This window comes from Diceros bicornis, chromosome 5 (assembly GCF_020826845.1).
Source record: "Diceros bicornis minor isolate mBicDic1 chromosome 5, mDicBic1.mat.cur, whole genome shotgun sequence".
Taxonomy (NCBI): domain Eukaryota; kingdom Metazoa; phylum Chordata; class Mammalia; order Perissodactyla; family Rhinocerotidae; genus Diceros; species Diceros bicornis.
In genome coordinates, this window is record NC_080744.1 from 75,339,494 (window position 1) to 75,361,852 (window position 22,359).

The 22,359-nt window shown below is 48.7% G+C and overlaps 1 protein-coding gene across 1 annotated transcript in view; it reads left to right on the forward strand.

Annotated features, from left to right (window-relative positions):
• Positions 1-22,359, forward strand: part of ATP10A (ATPase phospholipid transporting 10A (putative)) — a 157,186-nt gene that overhangs the window by 62,281 nt on the left and 72,546 nt on the right. Inside the window, exon 2 of the mRNA XM_058542250.1 lies at positions 2,941-3,145. Within this exon, the coding sequence (XP_058398233.1) occupies positions 2,941-3,145 (205 nt within the window). The remainder of the gene's footprint in view (positions 1-2,940; positions 3,146-22,359) is intronic.

Sequence of the window (22,359 nt, forward strand, 5' to 3'; positions counted from 1 at the left end):
GGCACAGTTGAGGGACCATGGGGCTTTGATGGGGGATCTTTGGTCTATGGAGGTGATGAAAGGGTTCCGTTATGCTGCTGTTGTTTCCTGATTCTGGGTGTTCCAGGGTCCTACTGCTGTAGGAATTCCTGTGAGCTGCAGAGCCCCTTCACAGAAACCAGCGCTCTCTCAGGCATCCTTCAGCCGCTCTGCCTCCTGCTCCCTCTGCCTCCCGTGGCTCATGTGGGTCCTCTCCCCAGCACTGTCACTAGAGGCCTCCTCGCCAGTCGGCCGCTGTTTCCAGACTCATCTGGGCGCTGAGTGGGGGCCATGGGGAAATATCTTTTGGGGGCTGTTTCCAGACTCATCTGGGGGCTGAGTGGGGGCCGTGGGGAAATATCTTTTGGGGCTCAAATGCCTCCACCAAAGTTACTGTTTGAAAAACGTGCTCTGAAAGGGCAGGCAAGCTAATGTTTTAAGATTACAAGGCAGATGGAAACAGACTTTCTTTTCCATGAGTTCTGTAAGTGGAATGTAGTTATGATAAACTAAGCACAGACAGCTCCCCACCTCTCCTCCTCCACCACGCCGTTGTCACCTCCCTCTGCCTGTCCTGGGGCAAGTCCGGACCACCAGTCTCCTTGCACCTCCCGTCACACCAAACCTGTCCAGCTCACTCAGAGCGTGCGCTGCCGTCCTCTGTGACTAAATGGTGACCTAGCTTTTGGAAACTTTCTTCTGGAAGAGGACGGGCCCTTTCAAGTTCCTTTGTACTTTCTGTGTGAACCTTCTAAATAGTCACGGTAAGGAAGAAAGACTGAGGAGCTAATGCTTGCAGTGGTAGAAAGTCAAGGTCTGACCTTTAGAAAAGGAAATAGGAACGTGGTGAACTGTTGTTTCATCTATCAGATGTCAAGGCTGTCTGTCTGTCCACTGGGAGGAGGTCAGACGGGCAGTGAGCCAGCAGGATGGCTAGGTGATTGAGCGCTGCCTCTGTGCCTTATCTCAGAGCCAGACCTCAGGCTGGAGCCTGTGGGACCTGTCACAGCTGGAGAAGCAGCCTTCAAGAATGCCCTGGCCTTGTAGGGAGTACAGGTTGGCCCAGGAAGAATACCCTTGTGCTCACATTGGGGTCTTGATTCTGCAGCCCCCAGGGGCTGCTATCTAGTGATTTGATCTTGCCTTGCATTTTTTTTTTTTTTTTGAGGACAGAGCTATATCTAATTTATCTTTGTTGGCCCTGTAATGACCAAACTATGCTTTGCACATAATAAGCTTGGTAGATCTTGAATTAGAAGAATACAAGAAAATAGAGGCTTAAAATGGAAGGGGATATTTCTCTCTTCAGTGTCTGGAGCAACTGATGGCTAGGAGCCCCTGGAAGTTTGCCACGGCTTCCCTCAGATTCACAGTATGGAAAAAATAGATGTGTAAACCTCTCGATACTTCTCACCTGCAGCTCAGGAGTCAGATAGACATAGCTGACTCAGTCCACCTTGAGATCCAAATTCACTGCCCTAATTTGGGTTCTCTGAGAACTCAGGCAAGGAGTGGCGTTTTCTGGGGCAAGAACCAGTAAGAAGGTGACAGTTAAAGTGAAATGTATGTTAGTGCTTTTTTTCCCTCAACAATATCACCCAGAGGATTTCTTGATAAGATTTATTCATATAGCATATCATGTTGAGATAAAGTCATGTTCCTCTATTTAGTTATAAAAATGGACAAAACTGCCTCAAGGAACTCTTAAAAATGCCCTTTGTGGATTAATTAGCCTATTTTTCCAGAGTAAAAAAAAAATCTAAAGAAAAAAATCTACAAATAATGTTTTCATCTAAATATCTATTAATAGTAACTAACAGGGGGCCCGCCCAGTGGCGTAGTGGTTACGTTCACCTGCTCTGCTGAGGCGGCCCAGGGTTTGCGGGTTTGGATCCTGAGCGCAGACTTACACCACTCATCAAGCCATGCTGTGGTGGTGACCCACATACTAATAGAGGAAGATGGGCACAGATGGTAGCTCAGGGCCAGTCTTCCTCAAGCAAAAAGAGGATTGGCAACAGATGTTGGCTCAGGGGCAATCTTGCTCACCAAAAAAAAACCATAGTAACTAACAGGTGTTGAAAGCTGACTATGTTGGGCATTGTTCTGAGTGACTGGCTATGTTATCTACTTCATCTTGAATGATGCGGAGGGGACACATCTGGTTTATCTCCATTCTATAGATGAGGACAGTGAGATGTAGAGAGGTTCTACTTTCTGTCTCTATGAATTTGCCTATTGTAGGTACCTCATAGAAGTGTAGTCAGACTGTGTTTGTCCTTTTGTGACTGGCTTATTTCACTTAGCATAATGTCCTCAAGGTTCATCCATATTGTAACATGTTTCAGAATTTCCTTCCTTTTCACAGCTGAACAATATTCCGTTGTATGGATATACTACATTTTGCTTATCTATTCATCTGTTGTTAGGCATTTGAGTTTTTTCTACCTTTTGGCTGTTGTGCCTAATGCTGCTATGAGTATCTATCTGAGTCCCTGCTTTTAATTCTTTGGGGTATATACCTAGGAGTGGACATTTTAACCATTTTAAAGTGTACAATTCAGTGGCATTTAGTGCATTCTCAATGTTGTGCAACCATGGCCACTACCTAGTTCCAGAACAATTTAACCACCCCAAACTGAAACCTGTACCCAGTCAATAATTTCTACCCACTTCCCATTCCCCTAGCCCCTGGAAACCACTAATATACCTTCTATCTCCATGGATTTGCCTCTTCTGGATATTTCATGTATAAGGAGTCATACTGTATGTGGCCTTTATGAATGTTCTTTTTAAAACACTTTCTATTATGGAAATTTTCAACATACTAGAAAGTAGAAAGAATTGTTAAGTGTGCCCATCACCCAGATTCGGCCACCGTCAGCCTCCTGCCAGTCTTGTTAATGACAGTCTCTTTACCAGGGAAGAAAAGCAGTACGTGAACCGATTCTGGAAAGAAATCCGCGTGGGAGACTTTGTGCGTCTTCGCTGCAACGAGATCATCCCTGCGGACATTCTGCTGCTCTCCTCCAGCGACCCTGACGGGCTGTGCCACATCGAGACCGCCAACCTGGACGGAGAGACCAACCTGAAGCGGCGGCAGGTGGTCCGTGGCTTCTCCGACCTCGTAAGTGCCCCCACACTTCCAGAGCATTCCAGACACCATGTCCATGTAGTATCGCCCACGCCGGCCCTCTGGGCTTCAGAGCACCTGTATTGCCCCTCCATCAGGCCAGGCCGCTTTTCCTTGTAGACAGGATCTCTGACCTACCTGAGCTCATGACTGGCCTGCAGCTGAGGGGAACAGGACCCAGTTTTTAGTACTCTGATTTCCACTGTACACTTCTGAGATTCTCAAAACAATATTTGGGACAGGAGTCCCTTTAATGTTATGAGGGACATATTTGACCAGCTGACTGTCGACATTTACCCAGCTGTTGCTCTAGTTCACTAAACGGCAACACAGCAGAAGTAATGGCCTGTTCCCAGTATGTCGCTCTCCTCAGGGGTGTTTCTGAGTTCAGCGTCAGTCTTCTGTAACTGAATTCTGCCTAGAGGAGCATCAGCCACAGCTCAGAAATGCACAGCCGTGAGAGTGAGACGTAGGAAGGGAAGTGGGGTCTGACCACCTGCATTCACCAGCAGCCTTGTGGCCGGAAAATTCAAACCCCTGTCAGGGGTTTCTAACCTTCTGTTCGTGCTCCCACCTCTAGGCCTGTGCAGAGGATGCAGGGGTGTAAACTCCAGGTGACATTAAAGTAGCATGAGCTTCCAGGATCAGGAAGTGTATGGAAGGGAAATGGGCTTGCCCAAGCTTGTTCTGCTAACACCTGCCCTGTCCTAGGCTGCCTATCTCAACCATGCCTGGGAGGGTCCCAGAACCCAAAGTTCCTCAGGCCTCTTCAGGGCACAGATCGTCGTGTGGACTAACCCTGAAATCAGCAGAGTACTGTGTCTTCCTCCCGGTTCTTGTGATCTCAGCCCACACGGGGATAGGAGGAGGCACGGGCTGCACAGGCTAGAACCTTAACCATCCAGAGGAGCACAGAGGACTGTAACATAGATGAGTGCGTGTCAATAGCTAATGGGTGAAACCTCAGACAATACGGAAGACAGTGACATTTGAAAACTGGAGAGCAGAGTGTACGTGTTTGGGGTAGTGGGTGAAGGAAAGCCACAGGTGTATCTCTTTGGTCAACTCTCAAGAATAACTTCCTTGTTTCATATCTTCCAATTTTATTCGACGACTGAACCCAGTAATATCTAAAGGCTCCCCTGCCCACTTTTTTCCCAAACAACAACTGAAACACTTCGTAGCTCCATGGTGCTTTCTATAAATGAGCTGTTTGTAAGTCAGATGTTTATAATTTAAGGATGGCTGCAGACAGACACATCCTATATCACCCTCCGTAGGGCCCTGTGAATGTCCGAAGCAGTAATGAAGTTGAGCCATAATTTAGTCAAAATGGCCAAAATTAGCAACCCAAACAATTCTGATTTAAAAAAAGTTTCTCTATCAGCACCCAAAATCTTCAATATGCATGCACATTCTAGTCCTTGTTATTGGTATATTTTTTCACTTTCTGTTTTGTTTTTTTTCCTCTTTCCCTAAACGTCCGAAGACATTTTTCTGCTACCTGAATTTCCATTCATACATTATTATTCTGAAATATACGAACCGTGTCATGGAAAATAAAGATAGGAAGTCTCTGACTTTTACAGACCTGACAACTGGAAAACCAAGGTTCTGACCTCAATTTTACAATGCCAAGAATATTTCAGTTCTCTGTATTTAATTGATTTTTTCATAGAATGGAGTCAGCTAGTGTCTCAGACAGACAAGTGAAGACTGACTCCTGTCCAATACAAAGTGATGTGTTGCCACTTTGCTGACTGGTCACTTGAAAGTGGTGGCCCCTCGGAAAACTTAAATTAGAAGCAATTTGCAAAACTTAGGTGAAGAATAAGAGAGGACCTTGGCATTAATGCAAGGGCTAGGTGTATCTGTCAGGTTCCATGGAGGAGGCAGAAACCACACACGATTTAGGCAGGGAAAGTTTGATGTCAAGAATTCCAGTGGAGGACTTTGTTGAAAGAAGTAAAGACTTGCAAGAATACAGACGTGGCTGATACAAGGAGCAAGCACTGGCCCTGGGGCTGAGATAGAGCACAGGGAAGAGGGCCCCCCAGGCTGAGTCTTGTTCTCACAGCCAGGGGGACGACCATCGCCCAGGTGATGGTAGAAAAGCTTCTGAGGGGCTGTGCCAGCTGGAAGTCGGCCCTCCCTCAGGGTACAGGGGAACCATCCACGGGGAAGTGCCGAGCCAGGGAACTTGGGAGATGCCAGGGGCAGTTGCTGGCCACTGGGCACTAGGGATGCCAGCCTCTGCTTGTGGCTCCCGCCGCTGCAGTGGACAAAGGCCGGGTGGCAGCTCTCTAGACAGCTGGTCCCATGGAGCCCAGGCCTGCGTACACAGGGGGCCCAGTAAAGGGTGCAGGGAGCAGCAGCCCAGTTTGGGTACCAGGCCCAAGCCCTCAGGGACTCTGGTTACCTTGAGCTGAGAGCTGAAGAAAGCATGCACAGGCCAAGTCCCAGAGAAAACTGTGCCCTGCAGGCTCCAGTCTTGGAGATTCCTGGAGGGGCCTGGCAATGGAGAATAAACCCACACTCCCCTCCACCCCAAGGCTAGCCCTTTCTTCCTGCAGCGTCCCTCCAGTGCCCTCTACCAAGAAGGCAAAAGCTTAGCTCCTCTTTCCACTCTCCCTTTCCAGAAGTTATTTACGAAGTGCTTATTTGCTTTGAGAAGGATGCTGAGAAAGAGGGACGTGGTCCATGTGCTGCAGGGTCTAATAATTTACCTTGGAGACTCAGGCCTGTTCACCAGCAGACTTCCAGTATTGAGCAGTGAGAAGAATCCTGGGGTCTCCTCTTAGGGGATTTAGGGGTGGAAAGAGGTCAAGGGAGGCTTCCAGAAAGAGGGGCTTGAAACGTATTCTGAAGGCTAGGGTGGGGAGGGTTGGGTGCCAGGTATTTTAGGCAATGACACAGGTCGGAAGGTGTCTTAGAGGTGGAAATAGGGTTGTATTTAATGAAGGATGTTGGACAAATTGTACAGAATTGAGGGGCTAGAAGCAGGAAGGCGGCATGCGTGGCCCGCCCAGAACCCCGAATCCAAGGACAAGACCCCCAGACATGGGCAATGGCTCTGGGACCTTAAACCACCCAGCCGTCTGGGCTCTGGCAAAGGAAACATAGATATCGAGACTTCAAAATAAACATGTGATTTAAAGGTTGAGTCAGATTGGCATTATCCCAGAAGTAAGAGAGGGACCCCGGTGTTGCACACGAACCTCTCACAGTAACAACTCACGTTTGTTCAGACTTCCCAGGCGCCAGACCTCGTCATGCCTCTCACATTTGTAGTAGCACAAACATTTTAGAAACAACTTCACATGTTTTTAAATATAAACCTTGTGAGGTAATGATTATCACACCCTTTTATAGACGAGAAACAGAAAGTGTGAAGTCAGGAGGTTCTCCCAAGGCCCCCTCCGCCCAAGTCAGGGCAGAGCCGGGAGCCAGTTCTGGGTTCTGTCACCTCCTGAGTTGGCATGGAGCGGGGCTCTCCAGCACCCAGGCCTCCCCTTTTGCACTGGGCATCTGCTGTCGCTTCACACACATTCCTTCAGACCTGCAACCCTGCCCATGAAGCTGCATGCACTTAGCCTCTGTACATTTGGAAGTTTCTAGTTCATCTATAACATAGGCACAGTCATTTCTGCAGAATTAGGAGTTCCCTAGGCTGATAATTTTATATAAAAATTATTTTTTTCAGAGACTAATTTTTTTGATTTTTCATTCTTTCAGCATATATTTATTGAGCACTGACTGTGCTTCAAAGGCAGTTCTGGGCTCTGCATTGATCAAAGCAGGCCCAGTGTCTTTCCCCTCACAACGCTGACGCCACCTGTGTAAGTAAGTAAGTTAGGCAGACGGTGGAATAGCATTGGTGCTGAGGATTAAATGATAAAGCAGAAATAGGACATGAAATGTCAGGTGGGTGCTGGAATTTCAGGTGGGGGTGGGGAAGGGCAGGCCTTCCCGAGAGCAGTGGGAGAACCAGACCTGAGGCCTTGCCGGAAGAGCCACGTCACTGTCTGGGAGGAGCCATCCAGGAGGTGACATCTGTCTTGGTTAATTTACTGAGAAAGCATCTTCCTCCAGTTTGTCTCTTGGATGGACCAGTGGATTATCGCCCACTCCCCTGGCCACACCCATGGGACCATCTGTCTCTTGCCGTCTGGAGCAGTGACTATGAGGCTTGCAGACAGAGCTGAGATCACAAGCTGCCGTAGCCAGCTCGTCCCAGGCGTGTGTGGGTGTGTGCATGTGTGTTAGTGCCTGGTGCGTGCTCCCGATCAAGAGGAAAGATGAAACCAGTATGGAAACTCTCCTAGGCTGAAAGGAGTCCGAGAAGCTACTCGAAAAGATGTACTGAATGTCTAGACCTGCACTGAGCCTAAGATGGTGGTGTGGCTTTACCTCCACTTCGCACATACATTTTACCAAATTCCCACCAACGTTCTTGGGTGCCAGGGGCTCTCAGGCAGTAACAGTGCACGGTTTCCTTTATGAGGGAGACTCAGTCCTCCCCTAAGTCACTTGAAAGAATTCAAGGAGCTTAGAAAAATGACTTAAAAATTCCAAATATGTAGGAGACAGAATTATTATTATTTTTTGTTTCTACCTGCACGTGCTCCCCAAATCATCTGTACCACAGGAAAACGAGAGGTGAAAAAGTATAGTTTGCAAAATAGTTCTTGTACCGGAGCTGCTTTTTCCTTAAGCTTTTCAGGTTGTCAGTCTTTAATTAAATTAGCTACATTCTCGGCTGTGCATTCTCAATCCATCATCTAAGTGGAGGACAAAGACAGCTGGCTGGGTGTGTTCATTGGATCGGTCAACATGAAGCCTTTACAGGAGGATGCATGGTTTTCTTTTACATACAAAGTATGTTTCTAAGCTCATAATTTATACTGTGGGACATTTGCATTCTCAAATTTAGCAATCACATAATTTTGTTGAAGTATATTAAATATGTAACAGGAAAGACTATGAGAAAGAAAATTACTTTGAGAACACAACTGTATTTCGACTAAAATTTTAATTCCAGCAAGTGTGGATATTCTAAGCAATCTGATTAGGTGGGTGATATAATTATCTGAGACATACCATGTTTTATAATATCAACTGTGTTTACTTCATGGACAGTGTAAGTTTGGTTCTATAGTAAGATCTTGTTGTTTCTAGTCCTGGTGACTTTGCCAGAGATTCTTTGCCTTGATCCTGTGGTCTAGCAAGTCAGTGCCTACAGCGGGTGAGCCACTGTGATCTTAGTGAGAACAACTCAGTGCCGTGAAGTTGATAATATTGGGCTAACCTGAGTATTAATCCAAAAATATCTTATTACAATATATGAAAACTTGAACATTCTCTGTGTGCATTTAACCATTTTTCGTGTGGTTGGAAGTGGTCATTTTTTATTCTAAGAAAAGGACAAGCAAAGCAGTAAGAAGTTTTTGTTCTCTTTATGGTGGTAAACAGTGGGAAATGCTATTTTTCTTTTTGACTGTATTTTCACTGTTAAAAAAAGGAAATTTAGTCAAATTCAAACTTTCCTAAATGTAGTTGAACTGCATCAGCAATTGCAAAGGTTTAGGGCTCTGTGTGTGTGTGTGTGTGTGTGTGTGTGTGTGTGTGTTTCTGGTGCAGGAATTTCTTTACCAGTAAGAAAAGGTGACAATGTGTCATCTGTCCGGTTGATAGTGAGTTCCTCCTCAAAAATGGGTGTGTTTGTGTGTGAGTGTGTGTGCATGTCTGTGCACACATGTGAATGTGAGTGTGAGTGCACACAAGCATGTATGTGAGAGTGTGTGTGCAAGTGTGAGTGTGTATGTTCCAAAGCAGAAAGTGAAATGAGGTGAGAGTGCTTAAGTTATCACTTTCTGTTACTTTTGAGGAGAGGATACATATTCTTTCCCGGGCTAGGATGTAATGTTCTAGAAGCAGATTGATCTTCAAGGGCACGTTCCTGGAGAATCTGGAATTTCCAGTCTGGTGATTGAGCTCCTACTGTGTACCGTGTGCACTAGGTGACAGGTGCCCGGACAGTCCAGTCTCTGCTCAGCAGGCTGTGAACACCTTCTTCCTTGATGGGCCTCTGTGCCTGGTGTCGTGTCCCTTGCACTTGTTTTGTGAGCAGAACCTCCAACAAGAGGAAGTTCCCTGTTTCCACAGCCTGAGACCAGTCACCACACCGTGATCGCCACAGCTTTTGAATTCTTTGAGTTATTCTAATTTTGTTTCTAAATGTGTAAGAGTCTATTTCCCCATTTCACCAAGAATTGCTGGCAAAGTTATGTAATGCTTCCATGTTCCTCCAGGGGAAGGCAATCCTTTGCTCTCATTTTGGTATTAGTGCTTCTTAGAGTTTCACCTCTCCACCAGTGAGAGACACTGAGGCAGAGAGATCTGTCTGTTTGCACGCTGATAGTGATATTAATGGAAACCAGACCTTAGAGAGGACTCTGTCTTTAAGGGAAGCAAGAACTATACCTAAGAAAACACTATTACCTACTTGCATGTGGATGACACTGTGCTTCCTGACATATAAATTGGGTTTAAACCATGTTGAAATAAATTCGGGGCTTTTCACCATTGCTGATGAATAATCCATGTTGTGAAAGGTGCCAAGGACATGACTTAATGGGCCCCAATGGGAGTTTTAACCAATCTGAGATCAGGCCCAATGTGAACTTGTTTAGTTTGTTGGTTTTCAGTGAAACCATTTTCAGTGGTCTATCTGTCAGAATTCCTGACACTCCTGCTCCCACCATAAAAAGGGTGTCATTGCCAGTGAGGACAAGTCTTCCCCTTGGGTTCCAGAGAGCAGGTGCTTAGGTACGTCTGGATGGGGTTTTATAAGTTAAGAATTGGGCCAAAGCTTAAAAATCATTCTTTGTCACACACACACACACACACACACACGACCTACCCAAATAAAAATGTCTACATGTGACTCTTGTGTCTTTGAGAAAAAAGGAAAAAAAATAGTTCTCACTCACCTGTAATGGCTGACTTTTCAGTAGTTGCACCTGCCTTTGGCTAAAAACGAGTGGTAAAGAAGGCTGACTTTTGAGTGGTAAAGAAGGCTGACTTCAAAGTATTATGGATTTAGGTTTGTTTTGGATGGAACTTCAAATAGTTGGTTTGCTCATCCGGCCTTTATCAAGCGTTTTGGAGCCTTGACCACCAGACAGGAAATTTTGTGAGGACGGACTTTGTGAGGCTGACGTCTCCACCTCGGCCCAGTGAGACTGGCGTTGGCTGTGGAAACCCTTCTCTGGTATTCTGAGTTGGCCTTTCAGGGCCAACAACAGGCAGGGAAAGGTGTGCCTGCAGGGTTGTGTTTTGTAGCTGAGTTCAGACTGTTCATCTCAAGCATCAAAGACTGGAGTCTTGGGGGCAGTTGGATGTCAGCCAGGCAGGAGCCCTTCTGCCTGTTCTGAGTGTTTCTGGACACTGTGTACCCTCGGGAGACTGAGGTCTTTGTGATAAGCTGCCTGCAAATCACCTGTTGACAGGAGATCTAGGGCTGGCACCACCTAGAACCTGGAATTGGGGGAGCTCTGTGTCAGCGTTCAGAAAGCTTAAGACCGCCCCCCCTCCATTCCTACACCCTGGGTGATAGTACCGGCTAATATTCATTCACTGCTCACTGTGCCAGGCCTTCTTCCGAGCCTTCTCGTGTTGTTGCTTCCTCTAATTCTCTGGAGGCCTCTGTGAGAGAGGTGCTATTATTATTCCCATGTAACAGATGAGCAACCGAGACGCAGAGGGACTCAGCCCCTTGACCCAGCATGGGGCAGAGAGAGTGGTGGGCCAGGTTCCAGGCAGACTGGTGGGGCTCAGTGCCTGGTTGTGCGGCCCGCTTAGGGCCACCTCCAGGGAGCACCATTACCATCGCTGTTGAATCTTTGGGTTGATGTGGGCCAGGTTGGGCTAATCCACAGCCATGGTAAAGTCTAGAAGAAATCATGAGCAACTGAGAGTATTTCTGCAAATCAAAGGGTTAACTCCTGCAATTAACAGTCGTTTCAGATGCTCCCAAAACGTGGATTTGGGCACGTCTGACACTGGGGCAGCAACGTGTGTAGGTCAGTTGGGTGGACTGGAGGGTTTTGAAAGTTACTTTGTAAACGCAGTGGTTGGTTACCACCCTGTGCTCCCTGGCCTGCCCGCATTGTGGGGAATGGAATTCCTAAGTCCCTGAGTCCTTTAGGTCGTTAGAGGGCATCTGTCTCTCCTACAGTAAGGACACACGGGCCTGCATTGGTGGCATCTTGGTGCACTCACCAAGAAGTACCCCCTTGCTGCTGTGGTAAGCCCAGGTGTCCCAAGACCTCAAATGGCACGACGAGGGTGCCAGAGGGTGCCCTTCTGGAGTGCGAGCTCAGGGAGCCCCCTCTCTCAGCCTTGACAAGGAATCCTCCTGAGGAATTGCGAGAAATGCAGACTAGTGTCAGGGCCAAAGGAAGGAAGGGATGGCCTCGCGTCAGCTTCATGGTGCTCTAGCTCCCAAACCTCAGCTCTGAGGCCTCGGGGCCCAGCACTGCATCATGGTTCCTGCTTATTTCAGTTTTAGTCTGCAGGAGTCAGTAAGTATAGACACCAGCTGAGGTGTCAGCTTCAAGCTCTGGGGGTCTCCCAGCTGAAATCCTCAGGCAGGGAAGGCTGCAGGCCTTGCCGGGGTGATTCTCGGCTTCTGCGTGGATCACGTTCTAAATGTGCATGTATTTGTTTACTAGGGCTGCCACAACCAACAAGGTACCACAGACTGGGCGGCTTAAGTAACAGAAATTTATTGTCTCACAGTTCTGGAGGCCAGAAGGCTGAGACCAAGGTGTCAGCAGGGTTCGTCTCTTCTAAGGCCTCCCTCCTTGGCGTGTGGATGGCTGTCTTCTCTCTGAGTCTTCATGTGGTCGCCCTTCTGTGTGAGTCTGTGTCCTAACCTCCTCTTCTTATGAGGACACTGGTCAGGTTGGATTAGGGCCACCCTAATGATCTCCTTTTAACTTGATTACCTCTGTCAAGACCCCATCTCCAAATAAGGCCACATTCTGAGGTGCTGGGAGTTAGGACTCTAACGTATGAATTTGGAGAGTGGACACAATTCAACCCATAACAGTGCAGTTTTCAGAGTGAAAGTGACTACCATTCCTGAAGGTGGCATTAGCCTGCTGATCATCTCGAATCAACCCGCTGTTGCATTCCACACCCCTTTTCTTCCACTGCCAGGAGGAGGAACGTGCTTTCTCTTGAGGAACTTATTGCTAGAAACTTGAGCCCTCGTACGTTTGCCGAAGGCCTAGGCAGGATGGCTTTCTCTGGCTGGCTGCAGCCTGCCAGCAGGCTGAACGTTCGTGTATGCATACATTTTATATTAAAAACTCTGTGAGTGACAGTGGATCAAAAAGAACATGAATTTTACTGTGGGGCAGATTTCAAAAATTTAGTTAGAGTTCTTTTAAGTATTTGTGTGTGTGCACATGTGTCTGTAAGTCAAGGTATTAATAGTTAATGCTCTGCTAGGACAGAAACCCTTTCTCCTAATAATTTCCCTTAGAAATAGTGAGGGAAACACCTCTCAATCCTTGACTAAAATCTCCTTTTGATCTTCTTTTGATCTTCAAGGAAAGTCTTATTTCCATTGGATGTGATTGTCTCGTGTTTTTCCCATCCACCTGTTCATTTAACATTATAAAAGGAATCTCAGCACTTGTTTCACACCAGTAGTAAAATGAGAGCTCTTCGGAGAGACAATTTGGAAAAACAAGGCCTGGTCCTGGGGGGGCAGAGAGTGGCTCTCCTTGGGGTGGACAGGTAGGAGTCCAGGTCCCCTGCCCCACTGCCACGCCTGGCCCAGCCAGGCTTTCTGATTCCACACCTGTGACATGAGGGGAGTAGGAAACATTTGCTTGTGTCCTAAGCAGAGGAAGCCATTTTCCCCATGATTACACCTTTCACAAAAAAGTCTGCAATTGATGGCATTGAGGTGCCGTGGCAAAAGCAGGTGGCCCAGGCTCCCCTTCCGTATACCACTCACCCCATGGCTCAGGAGGCCCCGCTGACCTGACCCTCCCCTTTGTCATGGCCACTCCTCTCACTGCGCCCTATTAATGCTCTGGTCATTTCCTAGCCACCAGGCCTAGGTCTTGGAGTTACCGCTGACCTGACCCTTCCTCGCTGAGTGCAGACAGCCAGTCCCCAGTCCTGTGGATTGTGCCAGCACAAGGCCTGAAAACCAGACTCACAGGGATGAGGGGCATTTAGGGGGCAGCCCCCCTTGGCCCCACCTTCATCAGGTGTCACCTCAGTCAGAGACACCCAGGGCCCTCCTATGCACCCATCTAGGCTGGCACATGATATTCATCTCAAATACATGACTCTGAAAGGTCCCCACTTGGAACCACATGGAGAACGTCTAATTTACCCTCTGAGGGAGAGCTCTTCAGATCTTTGAAAGCTGCCGGGTGGCTTGCCAGTAGGAGTGGTCTCCACAGCTAACATTTGCCAGCACTTACCACTTAGCACATTGCTGGTGTGGTTGATCTAAACCCGCCCTGGGGGGCGCACGAGATCCCCTGGAGAGGCCTTAGCTATCCCAGGGGCCAGGCCCACCAGCACGCCTAGCTCCCTTGGTGTGGGGTGGGTAGGCACTGGCATGTTCCCAGCTCCCCAGGGCTGAGGACCGCTGCCCTAAGATGAGCACAGTTGCTTCCCTATTTTACAAATAGGTGACCCAGGTCTAGAGTGGTTGGGCGGCTTGCCGAGAGTCATGCAGCTCATCAGAGGAGGGGCCACTGCAAACCAGGCATTGTGGCTGCAGAGCCCATTCTCCCAACGGCTCTCCTCCTGCCCTTTGCTTGCTTCAGCTCATTGGGGTCACCCTTAAGGGGTCCTCGTGTCCACACTTTGCTTCCCAACGACAGCAGCCTGACTAGGCTCCTCCTCGCACCTTCTCAAGGGTGCTACCTTGTGTCACACGGCGTCTTCTCACTGCAGTCAGCCCTGCATCTGCTGCAGTGACCACCAGAATCATCGACCCAAGTCGCACTTCTCATCTTGGCGCTCTCTGGTTCCAAAGCCTGCAGTGGCAGGGGGCGTTTTCGAGCACTGTGGTAAAGTTAAGGAACACCTCCCTAGTCCAGAACGGGCAGAAAGTAAATTGATTACTGTCCAAAAATCTGACTATAATGTGCTACCAGGCAGAACAGCTGGGTCTAAAGAAACTGCTGATGCCAAGAGACGGGGCAGGCAAAATGCATATATAAGTGTGTGTCTATGTATGTTGTATATGCATACACACATATATAGATACATACATACACATAGATGTAGATATAGTAGATATGGATATACATAGACATACACATTTTTATGGGTTCCTCTTAAGATTTTGTTGATAAGAGAGTTCCACTGGTTTAAAGTGTGACAAAACCCTGACTAGATTATTTCTAGGGTGCATTCCGACTGTGCCTTACCAAGCTGTAGCTCTAGTCCTGGCTTCATTCCAGGAGGCTTTGCTGAGGCTTGGTGGGCACCCTGTAGTCAAGCAAGACACTGAGCTCTGGGGTTCTGGGATAGAAAGGCCTGGGCTGCAGTTGGCTCTGTTGCTGATGGGGGCTTGGGTGAGGACCTCTCTTTATGCCTCCCGGCTGGTAAGATGGGGGTGATGAGGGACCCTCCTGGGGCTGTTGGCAGGGAGATGAGATGACCTGTCTAGGCCTGCTGTGCATGCTTAGTGCTCGCTGCTGTTACCAGATAGCAAGGACAGGAAGTAGTTGCATCTTAGTGTGGGTACCGCACTGGAGCATCTTGGATCATGTATGGCCACAGTGATGCTGCATTGGGGCTTTTAAATTACATGGCAACCTGTCACCTTTAGAGATCTAGCCAAGATGTGGAGAGAGAACTGAGCCCTCGCCGTGTCTTTGCTTTCTACCCTCCTTGTGTGAGGAGCAGCCAAAGTGGAGAGGGGAGGCAGTGCTGGGGGTGCCGCCTTGCCCCCCCACCCCTCAGAGGGTGGCAGTGTCCACAGGGTGTGATTGAGGAAGCAAATGGGAGGCTCTGAAAGGCTCATTCATTGCTCACAGATTTTTTAAGCACTTATGTGTGCCCGGCACTGTAATTAAAACGGAAAAAAATCTCTTCCCTCAAGGAACCACTGGTTAAGTCATTTGAGCTATTGAGTGGAGCAGAGCTGGATTCTGCTGAAGGCTGCCTAAAGCAGCAGGGAAGGAATAGGCCCAGCCTCCTAGGCTCCCCGGTCACCACCCCCACGCTCTGTCTGTTACTTGGTAAGCGTGGAGGGGAATCCTCTGTACGTGTCAGTGCTGCCTGGCCCACCCCTTCCACGAATTTCTAGGAGAAAAACCCAATTATAGTAGAGGCTAGCAGAGATGGGGAAGCTGACTCAATGTTGCAGGCCTTCAGTTCATGCGAAGTAGAAATAAAGCCGTGCCTCCCCTGGCCTGTGGAGTGGTGTGCGGCTTCCTGTCTTCTCAGCTTCCCCATCTGCCTCAGTGAGGCCAGCTCCTTTCACCCCTTCTTGCCGAATCAGAGGAATGCTCTATTTTAGGAGGAGCAAGGGCCTGGGGAGGAAGAAGTGGCTGGACAGTGGAGGGTGTGATAAGGAGGAGCCTGGGCAAGCTTGGTCACAGCACACGGCACTTAAAGACGGGCTGGCGGCAGAGCAGCATGGACAGCAGGCTTTGGGTCCTTGCACTGGGTAGCTTGTGACCCAGGAGAGTCATATGACCTCTCTGGGCCTCAGTTTCAACATATGCAAAATGGGAGCAGTGTCAGAGGTCCTTCTCTCCTGGCGGGCCATTGCTCAGCGGGGGTGGCTGTTCTTATCACTGGCTCTGCCCCTGCCCCTGCCGCTGTCCTTGAAGGGCCTCTGGAGGAAGAGTGGGAGTGGCCCCTGCAGACCAGGTTACAGGGAGAAGGGTTCACCTCTCTGTGCAGAAAAGCCGGTTAATAAACACGATAGGTCTGTCTGAATTGAGACACACTGCCTTGGGCTCAGTGAGTCCACACAGGCTGGAGGGTTCCATTGCCAGTTGGATTGTCCAAGGTTCTGGGAAAGAAGAGACTGCATCATTGACCCCTTCCCTGGGGCTGCGGGAGTCACCACCCGGCTGTGCCCAAGAGGAGGGCAGCTTTAACACTGTGGTGAGAGCAAGTTCCCCACAGGCAGAGTGCCGACCTGTGGGTTGTGGCCTGTGGGTTGTGGAATACCTACCGAGTCTGTGGCTTTAACCCAAGCCTCCTTGGTGCAAGAGCACGGGAGAAAGTAGGACAAAACCAACACCTGGGGGCTGCTGGTTGACTCAACTGCAGGGTCAGGACCACACGCCTCTAAGGAAAGTTCTGGTTTTAGAGGGAATTCTTTTGTTACCTATTGTGGTTATTAGCAGATATTCCACAAAAGAAAGGAAGACATTGACTTGATGTGACAGTGGCTGTCAGACCAATCTCTACTGCAGCCCAGGAGCCTGGGCCGTGGTGCTGAGCTCAGCAGATGTACCGCCCCACAGGGCAGGGCTGACTTCATTATGAGGGTCCATGGGGCCGCCGGGCCTCTTCAGAGATGCCCCACCTCAAACCAGAGGACTGTTAGAAAGGCCGCTCTTACAAAGGAAAATAATCTAGAAGCAAGCCCTAATTTATGTCCAGTGTTTCTCCTGCCTCCTCACAAGTGTTCACCAGGCACACTGCAGGATTACCCTCTGCAATTGGCAGGCTAGAGCCGTTAGCTCTTGGCACCCTTGCGTCTGAGGGTGGAGCCTGTACAATTTCTAGTATCACAGAGAGAGCCGTCCTTGGTGACAACCCTTGTGTTTCAGCAAGGGAAAGTTACGGATGGCTGAGATTACCAGAAAGGGAACATCTTTGGTCCTGGAAACCCATACTGCATCACGGATCTTAGATTGAAAAACTATTTGCACGTAATTCCATGTGTTCCTAGGTCCTGGTTCCAGAGGTTGATGAGCAGAGCAACAACTTTGCCCTCACCTGGGCCAGTGAGAAATGCAGAGTCCCAGGCCTCACCCAGCCCTGCAGAGGCAGGATCTGCGTTTTGCCAAGGTCTGCAGGGGATTCGTGTTTGAGAAGCCATGCAGTGTAGGATTTACACATGGACATAAATACTTATTCTTCTGTAATTATTTCATCTGTTTTCCAGACACAAGTAGGATAATAATCAGTCTCTTTGTTGTTCTTGCCCTCGTGACAGAGTTGATATTTCCATAATTCACTAATTAAGATACTTCTTTTTTAAGAAAAATCACAAACATAGATCACCTTCTACAAAACATGTGCTTTCAACAACTCTGGATAAAATAAAGTTGAGTGATATTCTCCCATGGATGTAATTTCAGGGCTGCTTATTTGCATTACTGATGGATTGATGCGTGGGGGAGGAGCCTGTGCTGGCCGGCTCAGATCTGCACAGTAGTTAATTATCCTCAGTGCTTCCTGGGGTGAATCCTTCTACAGCGGGTGCTGTGTCTTGGACTTCATTGAACCGGCAGCCTCTGTTCCCTCCAGCTTTCCCAAATGAGGACCGCTGTCAGCTGGCCTCCTAAGGAAGCCCCTCTGTGCCCCCAAATGCTGCTCCACGTCTGAACTGTTTTGCTTCATACAGTTGGCTCTTCATTCATTGTGTCTGCCTTGGTGAAATTCCTTCAGTCCACCACCTCCTAGAGTGGGCACAGCTTTAGGAGACACCAGCATTTTGGAATATCATCCATAGCCTGCCTTAGACCTCCTTTGCTCAGGGTCCCGGTTCTCCTCTAGGTGTGAACTTGGGCAGCCTCGGGGACTTCCTCTGTGCCTGCAGTCTAGCCTCTTCTCAGGAACTGCCTGTTTTTTAAAATTCCACACTCTAAGGCCTCCAGAAATATTACACACAAGATTAAAATATATAACAAGTATACTTGGTTGTTAATGTTTAAAATGTAAGGATAAGCTGCAGACACACAGCACACCCATGTGACTGACATGAGTGTTCACCCGTGCATGTATGTGTGCGAGCATAGATACTTACATAGAGACTTGCAGCTTTCCCATTAGGAGGTGCCTGCCCTGAGAATGATGATTTTTACCCCCTTGGTCAGCTGAAACTTGGGCGGCTATCTTTGGCAGAAAGCACCAAGGGTGGAACTACTTATAGAAACTCTGTTCTTCCCAGCCTCTGCCTGGTTCATACCCACTGATCTCAGGCCCAGGAGGCTGTTTTGGGAAGAAGATGTACTTAGGTCTCTGGGAGTACTCAGAAAGGGTGACAGACTCTAAAAGGTTATTGTGCATTGTATAAGAGTTCTCCAGAGGAACAGAACCAGTGAGCGAGAGAGAGAGAGAGAGAGAGAGAGAGAGAGAGAAATTCTCTCTCATATAGATATCTTGCTAGCTCGCTCTCTCTCTCTCTATATATATGTAAACCAATATCTATAGTAAATCACTGTCTCTATTATAGATAGATGGATCTCTAGAGAGAAATAGAGATATATAGATATGTATATATGTGGAGATCTATCTAGCTATCTATATCTAGAGAGAAAGATTTATTATAGAAATTGGCTCACTTGATTGTGGAGGTTGAGAAATCCCGTGATCTGGCGTCTGCAAGCTGGAGGCCCAGGAAAGCCAGTGGTGTAATTCAGTCTGAGTCTGAAGGCCTGAGAACTGTGGGAGCCAGTGGTGTAAATCCCAGGCTCAGGGCAGAGGATGAGAGGATGTCCAGCTCAATCAGTGAGGCAGGAAAAACGGGCAAATTCCTCCTTCCTCCGCCTTTTGTTCTGTTCAGGCCCCCAAGGGATTGGATGATGCCTACTGGAGTGTGGGAGGGAAATCTCCTTCACGGAGTCCACCGATTCCAGTGTTAATCTCATCCGGAAACATCCCCACAGACACACCCAAAAACAGTGTTTAATCTGGGCACCCCTGTGGCCAGTCAAGTTGACACATAAAATTAACATCACATGCGTTTACTTGGGATCTTTTGGGGTTTTCCCTGGAGAGAATGTGAAAAGTAAAAAGGAGGGGAGGCAGTTCTGGAACTTCTGCTTAGGCCTGACAGCCCTTTGAGCAGGGACTGTTCTGCTTCTGAGGCTGACTAATGGCTTGAGAGGGATGATGCAATCCCAGGGTCTCCTGAGGGAGCGAAAGTGGGAGGGAATGGAGCTGTGGTTTCAGGAGGCAATGAGTGGGGAGACCGGCCGTGACACAGCCATGGGACCTTGACCAGTTCTCTGCTCTCCCAGACCAAAGGTTGTTTCCTGTCTAGAAATGGATGTCATTGGACCCTAAGGTCTTGAGGCCCCTCCTATCCCCGCTCTGTGACTGCTTTTTGTGAAAGAGGGCAAGGATGTTGCAATGGTGTGGGGTGGGGAGACAACAGAGCTACATGGGCAGCTGTGCCCAGTCACCACAGCATCCAACCATAGCACCCCGCTGTGGCCTCACGGTGTGCCAGGCCCCCAGGGTTTAACCCTCAACAACCTGACGGTTTTGCTTCTGTCGCTGTTCCCGTTTTACAAATGCAGCAGCCAAGAAACAGGGAAGGGAAATCAGCTTCTCAGAGTGAGATGCATGGCAAGAAGTGCTGGATTTGGGCTTCAGCTGAGACCGGTCTTGTCTGCTTCCTCACACTGCCGTCAGAGGTCCAGCTTTGTGAAGAGTAGAACTCAGGAGGGTGGACTTGGGCAGGGAAGGTTTAAATTAGACTCTCCTGCATGATCAAGATGGTAATATGTCCTACCCTGGTGGGGGAGCGGGGGAGGGAGCTGGGGGCAGAATTCCTTCCTGGGAGGAAGCTCCAGGCTTCGTTGTCAGCCAACAGCTGTGAGATGAGGGTGTGCTCATGATAACATAGAGGGCCCTGTGGCCTAGAAGGGTTTGTGCCCCAGAGAATGATTGGTCATCAGTTTGGACAAAATGTGGGCAATTTGGATGTGTCAGGAGCCTCCCCCAGGGAAGGAAGGCCTGAGAGTCTCTCTAGGGCTTCCTCTGGGTTCCCTGTGGCCCCACTCACCCCATCTCCTGTTCTGTCACCTCCAAGTGCTCAGCCTGGGCTGGACCCCCCACAAGGGGCCTGTCTTCACTGCCACCTTTAACCGGGCTAATCATTTCGTATCTGTGTCCTGTTAATCCTCACTCCATGAGACAGGACTACCATGGTGCTCACTTTACATCCACATGTGGGAATCAAACTCCCTGCATGTAATCAAAAGATGCAGCGATTTGCTGACAGGCACATGGCCGGTGCGGGGGAGACCTGGGATTCCCAGTGAGGTCACCGGTTCCCAAACTTGTTCACGCACCCTAACTGGTAACCAGTGCCCGAGCACGTATCCTCCCTGCAGTATGTGCTTATTTCCTTGTCAGTTAAATTCTGGCTATTAGGTTGAACCATTGCTGTTTTTGTGGGTCAAATTACTACTATACTCTACTTTAGGTACATCATGAAGTATATCATCCAAGAGAAACATTTCCGGATGAGATTGAAAATGAGTATCAACAGAAGTTCTGTTCCTCGCTTGCTGCTGCGTGGTGGATCTCGTCAGAGGCCAGCACGGGTGGACGGGGGTGTGGGCATCGCTGTATGCTGGTCACGAGTGGATCACACATGTATGTGACAAGGGGAACCTTAGAGACAGAGCCAGGGCACCCCTCTCTGTGCTCTTCTGTTTCTCACTTTTCCTCTGCTTTGATCTGGATGAACCAGGGCAGTTGCCTAAGAGCGTGTAAGGGTGAGCCTGGCAGGGATTAGGTAAACTGCACCACCAGCTGACTGTGCCCAGCAGGAGCCGAGAGTCTCCTGCCCTCTGCCCTAGACAGAACCACAACTGCCCGGCTGCCCCAGGAGGTGCACTGAAGGCTGCAGAGGGAGCAGGGAGGCAAGGCTGTTTGGCCAGGAGGAGAATTGCTGTCTGACTTCAGATCCTTGGATAACAAAGGGGTTTATTTACTCAGGTTTTTAACCCTGTGGTGCCAACAGTGGAGGAGCAAAGGAAGCATGCATGAGAGCAGCAGACACAGCACAGTCCTCTGTGAGCGGGAGCCCCCTTCCTCCACTCCCACCAAGCTGGACACTGACCCTGGGGGCATGAAGTAGCACAAAGAAGAGCAGTGATGACTCCAAAGGGGGAAGACTTCCTGTTAAACTCTGCCTGGGACCAGTTACATCCCCTCTGGGTCCCAGTTTCTTGATCTGTGTCAAGTGGATGAGAAAATACTTTCCTTGTAGTGCTGTTGTAAAGATTGGAGGCCAATTAAGACATGGTTCCTGGCACATGGCATGTGCTCAGTAAAAGACAGTGCTGTATTTAGTTGCTAGGTGGGTCTGCAGTGGACCAGGTATACTGTGGATGTTCCTGGGGGCCGGGATCAGAAGGGTTGTGAGGGAGCCAAGCTGAGCCTCAGGTAATGGAAAGGTTTAGACAGGAGGGGCACTGAGAGCCTATTGAGCTGGTGATGGAGGCTCAGGGAGTATAGTGCTTGCAGAGAGGCGGGAGGAAGTGAGTCCTGGGACCCAGGGAGAGTGAGCTGCTGCCACAATAGGAGCCCGACCGTCTGCTGTCATCTGGACTGAGTCCGGCTCACCAGTTGATAATATTCAAGAGACAAACAAATAAGCATGTGTTAAATTAATGATCTAAAATTAAAAGGATGCCGAGTCCCAGTGAAAATAATTTATTTTAGGAATTCCCTGTGCAAGTAACCTAGGCTTGTAAAAGTAAAGCCCCCGCTCTGGGCAGGTTGGTTTTGCTGGAGAATGAACTAAGGGCAGGTGGAAGAACCATTATTTTCTTACAGAAGTAAGTTTCTCTTTTCCTAAGGTGGACATAGCCTCGGAGAAGTCAAATGACAATGTGCCTCCTAAAGGATAGTCTTCATTAAGCGGCCGTTTTTAGCTGCTCTGTAAGACTCATTCCAAAAATAAAAAGTTAGGGGAAATTTGTGTGCCACTGGAGAAAATAAAAAACTTTTGCTAGCTAATTATCGCTTGCAAACTTCAGCTGCGTTTTCATTTTTAAAACTGCTTCATTGGGGTGTCATTGACATACAGTAAACGGCACATATTTCAAGTGGACAGTTTGATGAGTTTTGACATATGTGTACTCCAGGGAAACCAGCACCACAGTCAAGTCGGTGAACATATCCATCGTCCCTAAGAGTCTGTGATCCCTCTCTCCCACCCCTCCCTGAGCCTG